The sequence below is a fragment of the Tachysurus vachellii genome, chromosome 16 (assembly GCF_030014155.1).
Source record: "Tachysurus vachellii isolate PV-2020 chromosome 16, HZAU_Pvac_v1, whole genome shotgun sequence".
NCBI classification, from domain to species: Eukaryota; Metazoa; Chordata; class Actinopteri; order Siluriformes; family Bagridae; genus Tachysurus; species Tachysurus vachellii.
Genome location: NC_083475.1, coordinates 6,554,787 through 6,567,778, shown reverse-complemented (window position 1 = coordinate 6,567,778; position 12,992 = coordinate 6,554,787). Strand labels below are relative to the sequence as shown.

General features: G+C 37.2%; 2 protein-coding genes across 3 annotated transcripts; both read right to left on the bottom strand.

The window, feature by feature from the left end:
• Positions 1-788: 788 nt before the first annotated feature.
• On the bottom strand, positions 789-5,075 carry mrps10 (mitochondrial ribosomal protein S10). Of its 2 annotated transcripts, none has more exons than XM_060889538.1 (7): positions 4,963-5,075; positions 4,831-4,883; positions 3,161-3,224; positions 2,887-3,026; positions 2,685-2,793; positions 2,458-2,547; positions 789-1,089 (listed from the first exon to the last, which is right to left on the bottom strand). In XM_060889538.1, exons 1-7 carry the CDS (start codon positions 5,023-5,025, stop codon positions 1,015-1,017), a joined length of 594 nt encoding a protein of 197 aa, XP_060745521.1. In that variant the 5' UTR covers positions 5,026-5,075; the 3' UTR covers positions 789-1,014. The 2 variants fall into 2 exon arrangements, with proteins under 2 accessions (XP_060745521.1, XP_060745522.1); XM_060889539.1 differs by having other exon boundaries at positions 3,161-3,221; positions 4,963-5,074.
• A 1,544-nt stretch (positions 5,076-6,619) lies between these two features.
• On the bottom strand, positions 6,620-12,420 carry LOC132859082 (23 kDa integral membrane protein-like). The gene is made up of 9 exons (XM_060889665.1): positions 12,144-12,420; positions 11,972-12,055; positions 11,724-11,834; positions 10,840-10,914; positions 10,646-10,741; positions 8,576-8,689; positions 7,824-7,877; positions 7,646-7,729; positions 6,620-7,467 (listed from the first exon to the last, which is right to left on the bottom strand). Exons 1-9 carry the CDS (start codon positions 12,201-12,203, stop codon positions 7,351-7,353), a joined length of 795 nt encoding a protein of 264 aa, XP_060745648.1. The 5' UTR covers positions 12,204-12,420; the 3' UTR covers positions 6,620-7,350.
• Between the last annotated feature and the right edge of the window lie 572 nt (positions 12,421-12,992).

Below are 12,992 nucleotides of genomic sequence, written 5' to 3'. Positions count from 1 at the left end.
ACACAAGAGGGATCTACACAATATTATGCATTTGATTATAATATTATGGATGACCTGTTTTTTTTTTTGCTGGTCAAATCTGTCACTGTTTTGTAGAGGAATATATACACTACATATCACTGTTAGCTGGATAGCTTGTAATGAGCTAAAAACAAAGATGGAGGCATCCATGATTTCCCACGATTTGAACTCCCGACTTCTGATTTAACTCGAATACAGCATTCATGCACAGAAATTGAATGTTAGTAAATAATGAGTACTAAATAAAAGTCGTTGCTATCTGATTGTATTCGATGTACTTTTTGTCTTCTGTATAATTTAGTCAAGCCGTCAGCTTTACGGTACAGAACGTTTTCAGGAGGCTCTGGTGATGGTGAGTGAATCACGTACGGCGTTCATGGTTGTGCTGGTAAACACTCTGGTATGTTGTACATACACTCTATTCATTTCTGAGCCACAGAGGGTCACTGCAGGACCATCATTGAGAGTTAGACCAGAGCTAAACCTCCAGTAGCTTTAATTCATCATAAGCATGTAGTCGTTAGAACTTAGAACTGCAAAACAATTACATTTTACCATTGGCAAATATTTTGAATATAGTATGATTTATCTAGTTCTGAAACTATTCCTAGACATTTGTTTAAAAGTGCTTCTTTTTACTAAATACATGCTTCACAGTAAAACTGTTTCAACAAGATTATATTAAGCTTGAAAAAGCATAATACAAGTTTGATAATCTTAGAAAAATCACTAGATAAATCTGACTGTATTAAAGATAGTAGTTGATATATATTTTTTTAACAACTTTATTTTTTGATGTTATTTAAAGCCACAAGCTCACACTTATAAATACTATGAGTTTATTCACTTTCCTTTTTGCCATTTACATAAAATGAGTCTCCGTGATATGATATAAGGTGAGATGAGAGTCTTTCTTTTGTTCTTTCGTTCCAACCCACACAGTAAGCAGCGATATTGAACAGAGAAAAGGCTTGGAATCAAAAAAGGTCCTCGTTAACTGGCTCCTTGCTGGCTCTCCTCATCCCATATGGGTGCCTGGATGTGCTCGGGAACTTTCTCTATAGCAGTCTAGAAGAAGAAATGTACATGTTTAAGATGATCTATATATAAATAAATAAAAATGTACAGAGATTTATACGATCATTACACTTTAATGATTAAATCACAATGGTGATGTTATATCAGCAGGTCGTCCAGCACTACTGTAGTTTTTACTCAAAGTAGACACAGCAGACATGTTCAAACCATCAGGCAGCACAGCGAGAGGCTGATCAACATCACAGGTTTCCAAATAAATAAAGTAACTGACTGACTAATGACCTCATGGTGTACATAGAGATTACACACCATAATGAATACAAAATAACCCATAATACTGAAAAATAAAAAATAAAAATAAATATCAATGACATACACAAAAGTTCAACTGGAAAGAAACGTTCACAGAGGAATGAATTACAATCATTAGCCGCATTTAGTCCGTAGCTGAAATTACGGCTTTAAGTTTATTGCTCTATTCTGCCCTCTAGCGGAAGGACTCTATACATCAACTCCTTACAGCCCATACATACAGACACCATACAGCACAGTCATGAGTAATATGGAGCAAAACATTTTTCATTTCTACATTTCTCAAATAATACAAGTGGCTTAACTTTAACCAATTAGTAGCTCTATGTGGTGGATTTTGCTAAACGACTCAAAAGCACAAAAATCATATCGTCGCTGTATGTAAACCTTGAGCGCAAATCTCATAACTCCATTGGACACTTCAACTGTCCACCTCTTCCTCACTCCGCGGGAGAGCTTCGCGGCATATTTCTCCTCAAGAAGAGGACAAATCAACACGTCTTCTGAGGTAAATGTCTTCAAAACACTGGGCTCAAAGAAAAACAAATCTTGACCCCCGCTAGTTCTGGCGCTCGTCTGAGGACAGGAATTTAGCGCAAAGACAATCCACTGTAACGCGGACTAAACCCTGTGCACTGCAGATAAGGTACGGCGTTTTTTTTTAATTTCCTGAAAAGTAATGGTTTTGGAGATACGAGGATTCCGTCTGACAGCGACGATATGCAACAAAATTCCAATCTCAGCACGTTTTACTGCTGCAGCAAAATAAAAAAGCTTGATAATTTGTGACTGTGTAAAACTAGAATTTTTGAAACTGCAAACACAGGATTCTTCTTTCAGTGAAGTCTCCTAGCAGTGAAGACGCATCTGTAATGACTTTCTATGAGAGCTGTACTCATGTTCCTCACGTGAACTGAGGAGAGATTTAGCTGAACGTCGACTCAAATTTGGAAAAATTTCACTAAACTCCACTAAACATACTGAATTTTGCTTGATTTTGTCTTAATTATTGTTTTTGTTTTTTTTTTTTAAAAAAAAGGGACCGTATACACAGACATTACTTTTCTTCTGCTTCTTATTATTTACCTTAATGACCTCCATGGCCACTCCCTCAGGCAGGTTGCGCTGGATGTACTCTAGATATGCATTTGCAGTGGATCCTGTTATCCTGGATATCTGACAGACACACACACACACACACACACACACACACACACACAAACGTATTATATACCTATCAAGCAAGATCATTGGTAACAGCCTTCTATAATAAATATACCTACTGTACTTCTAAAATAAATATAAACGTTCACCTCGACGGCCCTGTAGTGCGTCCTCATTTCATACTGGACCCTGTGTTTTTTAAAGATGTGCACTGATTTCAGAAGCGTGAGCCTCTCAATGTTTCTCGGTGGTTCAAACCTGCCACAGAGACGAGAAGAAGAAACCCCGGTGGTCACTACATGTGGTCAAACTACTGAACGTGTGATACATGTAGAAACTTGTAGTACTCACACTTTACTGAGGGTTAAGCCGAGCTCGTTGGCAGCTAAAGTCACAAAAAACTCATAACTGTCCAGAACTGCCCTATCGTGACCTTTAACCAAGACAGTCAGCTTCTGGAACAGCGTGTCTGGCTCGTCCGTGACCGTGATCTACAGCAGACAATAAGGGGAAAAAAGGCCAAATATCAACAACAACCGGATCAAAAAACCTGGGATCCAGTCAGTTTATTATATAATGGACAACATGCAATCAGCTGCAAACCAATAACATCGTTGTGACTTACAGAAGTGTGTGATGTAGAAACATTTGCAGTGCTCACAAAGGCTGCAGGAGTGCAGTATCTTCTGCTATAACAAATAATACAGTGATAATAAAACACACAATACAACAGATACGCTGACTATTATTCTTTATGTAAATGGTCCAATTGTTAAAAAAGGAGAACTGGGTTTAAGCTACTCTCTAAAGCAGTAATAATTCCTACCCTAATGTAAATAAATAAATAAAGTTTTAATTGCACAAGTGAATCAGTGAATTACAGAGAGCTGGTCCTTGAAGTGGAATGGAGAACCCATGAGAAGCAGAGTCAGAGATCCGTTTACGGCATTTAGCAGACACCTTTATCCAGAGTGACTTACAATTTACTTAAATTTATACAACTGAGTAATTGAGGGTTATTAAGGGTTATTAAGCCTTGCTCAGGGGCTCAGCAGTGACAGCTTTGTGAAGCTGGGATTCAAACCCATGACCTTCTGATCAGTCTTCCAACACATTAACCACTAGGCTACATCATCCCCATTTAATCCATTTAATCCCATATGATGAATGCATAATCCACCATCATTTCCTTTTAATCTGAATGCGTTTCTACTAAAGCCTGCATGTTTAACTGCATTCATGTGCAGGTGTATAAATGTACTTGGTACAGTTTTGAAATAAACCTCCACGACTGATAATTAGGCCAAATATTACCGGGTTTAAATAGTCTTAAAGTTGCCAATCATCATCACGGTGAACTAAAGTAGACAACAATAATCATGGAGGACTAAAGTAAACAATAATAATCATAGAGGACTAAAGTAGACAATAATAATCATAGAGGACTAAAGTAGACAATAATAATCATAGAGGACTAAAGTAGACAATAATAATCATAGAGGACTAAAGTAGACAATAATAATAGAGGACTAAAGTAGACAATAATAATCATGGAGGACTAAAGTAGACAATAATAATCATAGAGGACTAAAGTAGACAATAATAATCATGGAGGACTAAAGTAGACAATAATAATCATGGAGGACTAAAGTAGACAATAATAATCATGGAGGACTAAAGTAGACAATAATAATCATAGAGGACTAAAGTAGACAATAATAATCATGGAGGACTAAAGTAGACAATAATAATCATGGAGGACTAAAGTAGACAATAATAATCATAGAGGACTAAAGTAGACAATAATAATCATAGAGGACTAAAGTAGACAATAATAATAGAGGACTAAAGTAGACAATAATAATCATGGAGGACTAAAGTAGACAATAATAATCATAGAGGACTAAAGTAGACAATAATAATCATAGAGGACTAAAGTAGACAATAATAATCATGGAGGACTAAAGTAGACAATAATAATCATAGAGGACTAAAGTAGACAATAATAATCATGGAGGACTAAAGTAGACAATAATAATCATAGAGGACTAAAGTAGACAATAATAATCATAGAGGACTAAAGTAGACAATAATAATCATGGAGGACTAAAGTAGACAATAATAATCATGGAGGACTAAAGTAGACAATAATAATCATGGAGGACTAAAGTAGACAATAATAATCATAGAGGACTAAAGTAGACAATAATAATCATGGAGGACTAAAGTAGACAATAATAATCATAGAGGACTAAAGTAGACAATAATAATCATAGAGGACAAACGTAAACAAACCTGAATGACTCTGGAGGAGGATGAGTTGTGTTCACACACCGAGGGACAGCAGCCTGAGATACAAAGCACTAATTACAACCATCACATCACCTTACAACAGCTGTGTGACTCACAAAAGAAACAATCACGTACCTTCACTGAGAGCCGCTGTATTACCTTTGACAGGCTGGAAAGTGTTCGCATGGACGCCGCCATTTTCAGCAGCAACAGAAGTGAATGAGCGAACAACAGAAGCTCAAACACTCAGACTCAACAGCGCCCCCACCGGTCCGGAGAAAATCCAAACTTTCTTTTTTTTTTTTAAATATTTTCATACCTTCTTTTGACTGGCTAACTTTTAGCATACTCAGTGTTCTCTAGGGCTTTCTCATAATATGATTATAATCCTTAATACAAACGTTATAAATCAGTCAATAGAGCGGTATCTGCTACTGTATAATACAATGCAGCCGAGTATTAGTGAGATAAGACACTGATGTTGGAGTGTGTCTGTGGGGATTAGTGATCATTCAGCTACAGGAGCATTAGTGAGATCAGACACTGATGTTGGAGTGTGTCTGTGGGGATTAGTGATCATTCAGCTACAGGAGCATTAGTGAGATCAGACACTGATGTTGGAGTGTGTCTGTGGGGATTAGTGATCATTCAGCTACAGGAGCATTAGTGAGATCAGACACTGGTGTTGGAGTGTGTCTGTGGGGATTAGTGATCATTCAGCTACAGGAGCATTAGTGAGATCAGACACTGATGTTGGAATGTGTCTGTGGGGATTAGTGATCATTCAGCTACAGGAGCATTAGTGAGATCAGACACTGATGTTGGAGTGTGTCTGTGGGGATTAGTGATCATTCAGCTACAGGAGCATTAGTGAGATCAGACACTGATGTTGGAGTGTGTCTGTGGGGATTAGTGATCATTCAGCTACAGGAGCATTAGTGAGATCAGACACTGATGTTGGAGTGTGTCTGTGGGGATTAGTGATCATTCAGCTACAGGAGCATTAGTGAGATCAGACACTGATGTTGGAGTGTGTCTGTGGGGATTAGTGATCATTCAGCTACAGGAGCATTAGTGAGATCAGACACTGATGTTGGAGTGTGTCTGTGGGGATTAGTGATCATTCAGCTACAGGAGCATTAGTGAGATCAGACACTGATGTTGGAGTGTGTCTGTGGGGATTAGTGATCATTCAGCTACAGGAGCATTAGTGAGATCAGACACTGATGTTGGAGTGTGTCTGTGGGGATTAGTGATCATTCAGCTACAGGAGCATTAGTGAGATCAGACACTGATGTTGGAGTGTGTCTGTGGGGATTAGTGATCATTCAGCTACAGGAGCATTAGTGAGATCAGACACTGATGTTGGAGTGTGTCTGTGGGGATTAGTTATCATTCAGCTACAGGAGCATTAGTGAGATCAGACACTGATGTTGGAGTGTGTCTGTGGGGATTAGTGATCATTCAGCTACAGGAGCATTAGTGAGATCAGACACTGATGGTGTAAGAGTGAGGCGGTCTGGGGTTCAGTCTGTGTTCCAGTTCATCCCAAAGGTGTTCAGTGGGGTTGAGTCAGAGTCAGGGCTCAGTGCAGAACACTCCAGTTCTTCCAGTCCAAAATTAACACACCATGTCTTTATGAAACTCGATTTTTTGGTATCAGTGAGCTGTGATATAGGCCAGATGATATGGAGGGTTGGGATGCAGAACATTTAATTGTACATTTTCCATTCCAATTAATAGTGAAGATACAGATATGTCAGTGATTAAAATAATATGTCAGTCAGTCCCGTTGCTTGTACTTGTTATTGTATTTTTATTTTCATATGAAATATTTCTATCCTTTTTTACGACACAGACAGTCGATAAAGCATTTCACTCACTACATGTCATACTGTGTACTGTTGTGTATGTGACAAAATATGAATTTGACTTTAATTTGACATTAATGTAAACAAACTGGTGAAATGACCAAAGAATTTGGTCCTGTGATCACTAAAAAAATATCAGAAATATGTAAATATAAACTTATTTAATGTTATTAATTAATCTCAGATGGACGTTTTTGTTTAAAATGAGATATTGTTTTCTGTGAATTACTATTTCTCCTTATTATTTTTGGTTAAATCCTATTTTTTTACAAAAGCATAACATAACAATAACATATATTTCATACAAAGATTTATACTCTTATAATAGAAGCTACATGTGCAACTAATTAGGGAAATAAAAAGTGTTTCTAATTAACCTTCAAAAATGAAATAGTCGTATTCTTGTATCCTAAAGATTAACCCAATTTCTTTCCTCTCTAATTCACATGTACACCAGCTGGTTGGAGGATTTCCAGCATGTGAAGACATAAAGGATCAACATTACAACTGTACCCCCATAATGGTTAATAGATACAGAATGAGGCAGCCATTACTAGCTATTAATAGCAAATAGACTGTGAGGATTGTAACGTTACTGACAACATTTTCTTGTTTTGCGTGTACAGCTTTTCAGTATATTATAAAGATCACATCAGGTCATTTTGTGTTGCTGAAGTTCGTACTTCATTCTGTTGTGTGAGATGCCTGTGTGTGACGAGTGCGTTTTGATTTTCTGCCCCAGGAACAAGGCCACAATCACAGCAGCCAGCTAATAAAGAAATATAAATAAAGATGATCGTTCAAATACTTAAATACAATACAGAGGTTTATTTTTCTATACTAATACATCATATTATATATATATATATATATATATATATATATATATATATATATATATATATATATATATATATATATATACAGTACACCAATATACAACTTACCATAATAGTTGCTAAAGTAAAGACTGTTCCATAGAGGATCCTCAAAGCTTTCTTCACATGTCTCATTAAGATCAAGCTGCAGTTCTGAGAAAGACCAAGAGAAACTCTTCTTGTCAATTTCTTCTTTTTACATATGAGGTATAAATAAGTAGCTGAAAAAGCACCTTCAATCTCTTACCATCTTATGGACGTAGCGGAAGGTCGTCGGCTCAGTACCAGCTTTTTTGTTCAACTGTAAAAAGAAAGTGTCTTGTTTTCATCAGCTGCTGTCATGCCAAACGAGGCAAATCCTGAAGTCTGAAGTTTTCTTTACTGCTAAGTTTTCTCTATCTGATCCAACTATCGGTTGCCATAGTAATAATATTTAACAGCGGGTGACGCAGCTAACATTCAAGTTGATTTTTCTTACGCCTTAAATTAAACATTGTGAAAGGAGATTTAGTGTTTGTGTATAAAATTCACCAGTGTATATATGCAGCATATCATACTCGATGAAGGAAAAGCAGTGCGTGAGCTTTGCTGTGGATCACGTGCGCTCAACTTTTTCAAATTATATATTTTTTTTGTTGTACACATCAAGCTGCTAACAATCGCTGTTGCTCATGTTACCTGAAGTCTCACTGAAGACTCATTTAACTCTCACTGAACAAGGACGATGTCCCTACTTGACTGTTTTAGAGTCTACATTAAGTCTGTGAACCAGTGTTAATATATTCACAGTCTTAATATAGACTCTAACACATTCAAGTAGGGACATCGTTCTTTTTCAGTTGGCGTCTGCCAAATGCAGCCAAAATGTCCCGCGTTATACCACATTTTGCTACCAAAAATGTGATGTTTTGTAGTCTACATTTGAGGCTCTTACTTCCCCCTACAACTTCAACATCAGTGCCATATGACATCATACATCATCATATTTCAACATCATACCTCACTGACTTTTGTACATCTGGCTTCTTTGTCTGAGTAGTTTTGAGGACAGTCACATGAAGAAGGTATCTGATTGCTCCATTCACCGTAATATAACAGACCACAGCACTCAGCCTTTCAACAAAAAAGGGAGACAGAAAGTGTTTCTCAATCTGCACTGAGTAAAATGGATAAGGATTGAATAAAATGACAGCAAGTGACAATATCTTCAATCTAGCAAAAATCTTAAGGCTGTCTCTAGCCTATTATTATTATTATTATTATTATTATTATTATTATTATTATTCATTCATTTATTCATTTTCTACCGCTTATCCGAACTACCTCGGGTCACGGGGAGCCTGTGCCTATCTCAGGCATCATCATCAAGGCAGGATACACCCTGGACGGAGTGCCAACCCATCGCAGGGCACACACACACACACACACTCATTCACTCACACAACCACACACTAGGGACAATTTTCCAGAGATGCCAATCAACCTACCATGCAAGTCTTTGGACCGGGGGAGGAAACCGGAGTACCCGGAGGAAACCCCCGAGGCACGGGGAGAACATGCAAACTCCACACACACAAGGTGGAAGCGGGAATCGAACCCCCAACCCTGGAGGTGTGAGGCGAACGTGCTAACCACTAAGCTACCGTGCGCCCCATTATTATTATTATTATTATTATTATTATTATTATTATTATTATTATTATTATTATTATTATTATTATTAAGGTAAAATTATCTGCAAAAAGAACAAGGGAAAATGAGGATATAGAATAATTCTGACCATATTCAATAAATTTGTAATTTTTGGAAGTGTAAAAGATTCAATCCAAAATAAAGACATCATCAACAACAACAATAAAAGATGTAATAGATCATACGATATCATTAGAATCATTTTATCATTTAGATGAAAATCTGAGACTACAAAAGACTTCAAATAAATATTATAATGCAGCACAGTATATAAATTCAGCTGGTTTGAGTATTTCAGAAACTGCTGATCTCCTGGGATTTTCACACACAACAGTATGTCGAATTTACACAGAACGGTGTGAAAAACAACATACATTGCGCGAGTGTTGATGAGAGAGGACAACGATCAGATTGTTTTGAGCTGAAAGCTAACTCAAATCACTCCGTGGTAAACAGAAAAACATCTTAAAATGTGCAACATTTCAAACCTTGAGGTGTATGAGAACATACACCTCGACATGTACGACAACAGCAGAAGATCACGTCAGGTTTCACTCCTGTCAGCCAAGAACCAGAACCTGAAGCTACAGCGAGTTCAGACTTACCCAAACTGATCAGATAAAGACTGGAGAAATTTCTAGAATTAAGAATTCCTTTTTTTTTCTCCAACATGCAGAATTTGGAGTCAACACGATAAATGAACATCAGTCTTCCGCTCTTGTAGCCCTTCTGCCTTAAGCTTTGGCATGTTGTGAGTTACAGGATGCTTTTCTGCCCACCACAGTTGTAAAGAGTGATTACTTGGTTGCACCATTTGTGTAAATGTTGTTGCTTGTCCATCTTAGAAGATGAGAAAAACAAGAAAAACGAATCAGAAATCACAATACTTACTATTGCAGTTCTGGTGTTTGATTTGAACATTTGGGTGGGGAAGTCATGGCCTAATGGTTAGAGAGTCTGACTCCTAACCCTAAGATTGTGGGTTCGAGTCTCAGGCCGCCCATAAATGAGGTGCCCTTGAGCAAGGCACCGAACACCCCCAACTGCTCCCCGGGCGCCGCAGCATAAATGGCTGCCCGCTGCTCCGGGTGTGTGTGTTCACTGCTGTGTGTGTGCACTTTGATGGGTTCAATGCAGAGAACAAAATTTGTTCTCTGAGTATTTTTTTTGTATGTAAATTTGTTCTCAGTATGGGTCACCGTACTTAGCCGTATGTCACGTTACTTTAAGAACATTAACTAAAGCTTTTGACCTGACCGGTATACAAAGTGGCCTAATAAAGTAGTTGGTGTATAAATATATTAGAGCTTTCCCAGGCCACCACACATTAGTGCATTGGCATCTTAAATTCATCAGGATTATTAACAGAAGTATTACCTCCTGCTGTAGTTTGCTGAGCTCACGATGGAAGACTTCATCTGTATAATAAAGCGAGGTCATGTTTCTAAAACTCTCATCAATTTTCTTCTCCACCTGTTAAACAGCAGCAACACTCAGTGAAGATAACAACATAAGACATGTTGTAAAGATCTGAACTTGTAGTTGTTTAAAATAGACTAGCAGGTTCATACCTGTGGCTCTAAGAGTATGGATATGACTGTCAGGGCCAAAAGGGCAATGAATTCAAGACTCATGAAAATATTGTACTGTGGAGAGAATGTGGAAACACAAAAGACTGTCACATGCTTTAACATTTTATGCTGAGCCTTTGAAAAGCAAGCAAGTGTGTGTGTGTGTGTGTGTGTGTGTGTGTGTTTTAACTAATTAATGGCACGGATAGTAGCCACTGTGTTACAAGACGCTATAATGTGTTCTGACGTGAATAAATATGAGATTATTATACTGAGAACATAATAGAATACCAATAAAAGTACAACATTACTAATAATCCATGTGCTGCTTGAGACAGTATAGAAAACTCTTCTTGTTTACATTAGGGCTTTTTACACCTGGGTGATTGTAAACACTATCCTGAGATTATGGTGCCCGAGGTTTCACACTGCTCGTACTGTACCCAGGGTTAACAATTAATCTTGGCTCTGCTTCATCTTCCGTTTCACACAGCACATCCCTGAACGTCTATGAGTACATCTACTAGTTTATACTAGTGAATTTGTCTCAGTCTTCTTCTTTTTATAATAACAGATTAAACAGAGACATGTTTTTTTTTAGCAACCCTCGATTGACACTGTTTTTGACACTCACAAGTGGAAAATCCTTTTTAGAGAAAAATTTGAAATATATATATCCTGTTGTTAAGCTTTAACATTAAAGCATCTGTTTAAGTGTACTTTTCTCATGCATTATAAATAAATGTGTACTTAGACAGACCTAAGATTTGTAAGATTTTTAATATAATATTTAAGAAAAGAGAATATTTCCACTATTTATTGTACACACCACATGAGCATTTATTCACTATACTTAATGAAAGCAAAAAAAAAATCCGTCTCACCAAAAAGAGGGCCAAGACATGCTCTTGGTATGCTCCATACACTCCTAGGATGGAGAGAAGAATGGTTGCCAATCCAAATCCAATGCTGAAGATCACACTGTGAGTCCCATCCTGAAACAAAAATGTGCAATAACATCATTCATACATGCAAAGATAAGTAGTTTTCTAATAAAATAAATGATAAAATAAAATAACAGCTTGAGAAACGGTGATAAAACATGGTGTTGAACAGGTCTTATTGGTCTTACTTGCCAGTAATAACCGCTTATCAGTGGCTCAGTCTTAAAAGTGCTCATCACTATCCCGACCAGAAGCAAGCCCACTCCTAAGAACTGAGAACAGAAAGGTCATAAAATGAATGCGCTTTCATTTAAACACAAAAATCTATTACAGAAAAAAAAACAAAAAACGATGTCTTACCCCCAGCAGAATATTAAGAACGATGCATAGTCTTCTCTTGAAGGAGCTTCCTTTAGCCATTGTAAGTGGAAGGAAAGGGCAATTATGTTCCCGCTTCTCTTATGATAAATAAGTAAAGGTCCTACGAGTGTTTTTAAAGTGGTTCTTGGTAGAGACTAAGTTGATTCAGTGTTGTTTAAAAATACCTTATTGCAATGTTCCGGCTACCCTGGTGGAAAATGTCCGAATTTGAAATCCTTCACTGGACTGTCAAGCAAATTTAGAGATTATGAGGGAAAATAAGAGGGCCGTGGTAGGAGGAGCTGAGAGGTTTGGGTGTGTTTCTTCAAATTATCAAAAAATCCTAAAAGCATGGGAGTATATAAACAAACGTTTAGTGCCAACACTAATTATCCGGTGATAAAGACTCACACACACACTCACACACACACACACACACACACACACACACACACACACACACACACACACACACTGCTAAATTTAACATGAAGCATAAGCTCAGTAAGGGAAACATATTTGTTTGTTTGTTTGTTTGCCATCACAACACATCACACAAACACACACACACACACACTCTCCACACACATATCTCTCTTTCCAACTGTCGCTCCGATATTGTACTTGTTATAAGGTATTTCCATTCTTTAAAATAAAATCAGCCATTAAAAACATTTTTTGACGGTTCAAGTAGCAAATTGCTAATGTTTTATGACATGATATCTTAACAATTTTTTGAGTGAAAGTTATGGCAAGTGAAAAAAATAATTATCAAAAGGCCCTAATGCTTCTGCAGATTTTACATATATTTATTTAAATTCCTTAGATGTCTCAGTCACACACTGAAGA

Excerpts from the sequence above, each read along its gene's own strand:
- LOC132859082 (XM_060889665.1), bottom strand. The coding sequence starts at position 12,203 with ATGGCTAAAGGAAGCTCCTTCAAGAGAAGACTATGCATCGTTCTTAAT. Across the intron at positions 11,835-11,971 it reads TAAGCGGTTATTACTGGCAA|GATGGGACTCACAGTGTGAT; the intron begins GTAAGACCAATA and ends TTTTTGTTTCAG. Across the intron at positions 10,915-11,723 it reads ATGTCTTGGCCCTCTTTTTG|TACAATATTTTCATGAGTCT; the intron begins GTGAGACGGATT and ends TTCTCTCCACAG.
- mrps10 (XM_060889538.1), bottom strand. The coding sequence starts at position 5,025 with ATGGCGGCGTCCATGCGAACACTTTCCAGCCTGTCAAAGGTAATACAG. Across the intron at positions 4,884-4,962 it reads TACAGCGGCTCTCAGTGAAG|GCTGCTGTCCCTCGGTGTGT; the intron begins GTACGTGATTGT and ends TTTGTATCTCAG. Across the intron at positions 2,794-2,886 it reads GGCTTAACCCTCAGTAAAGT|GTTTGAACCACCGAGAAACA; the intron begins GTGAGTACTACA and ends TCTCTGTGGCAG.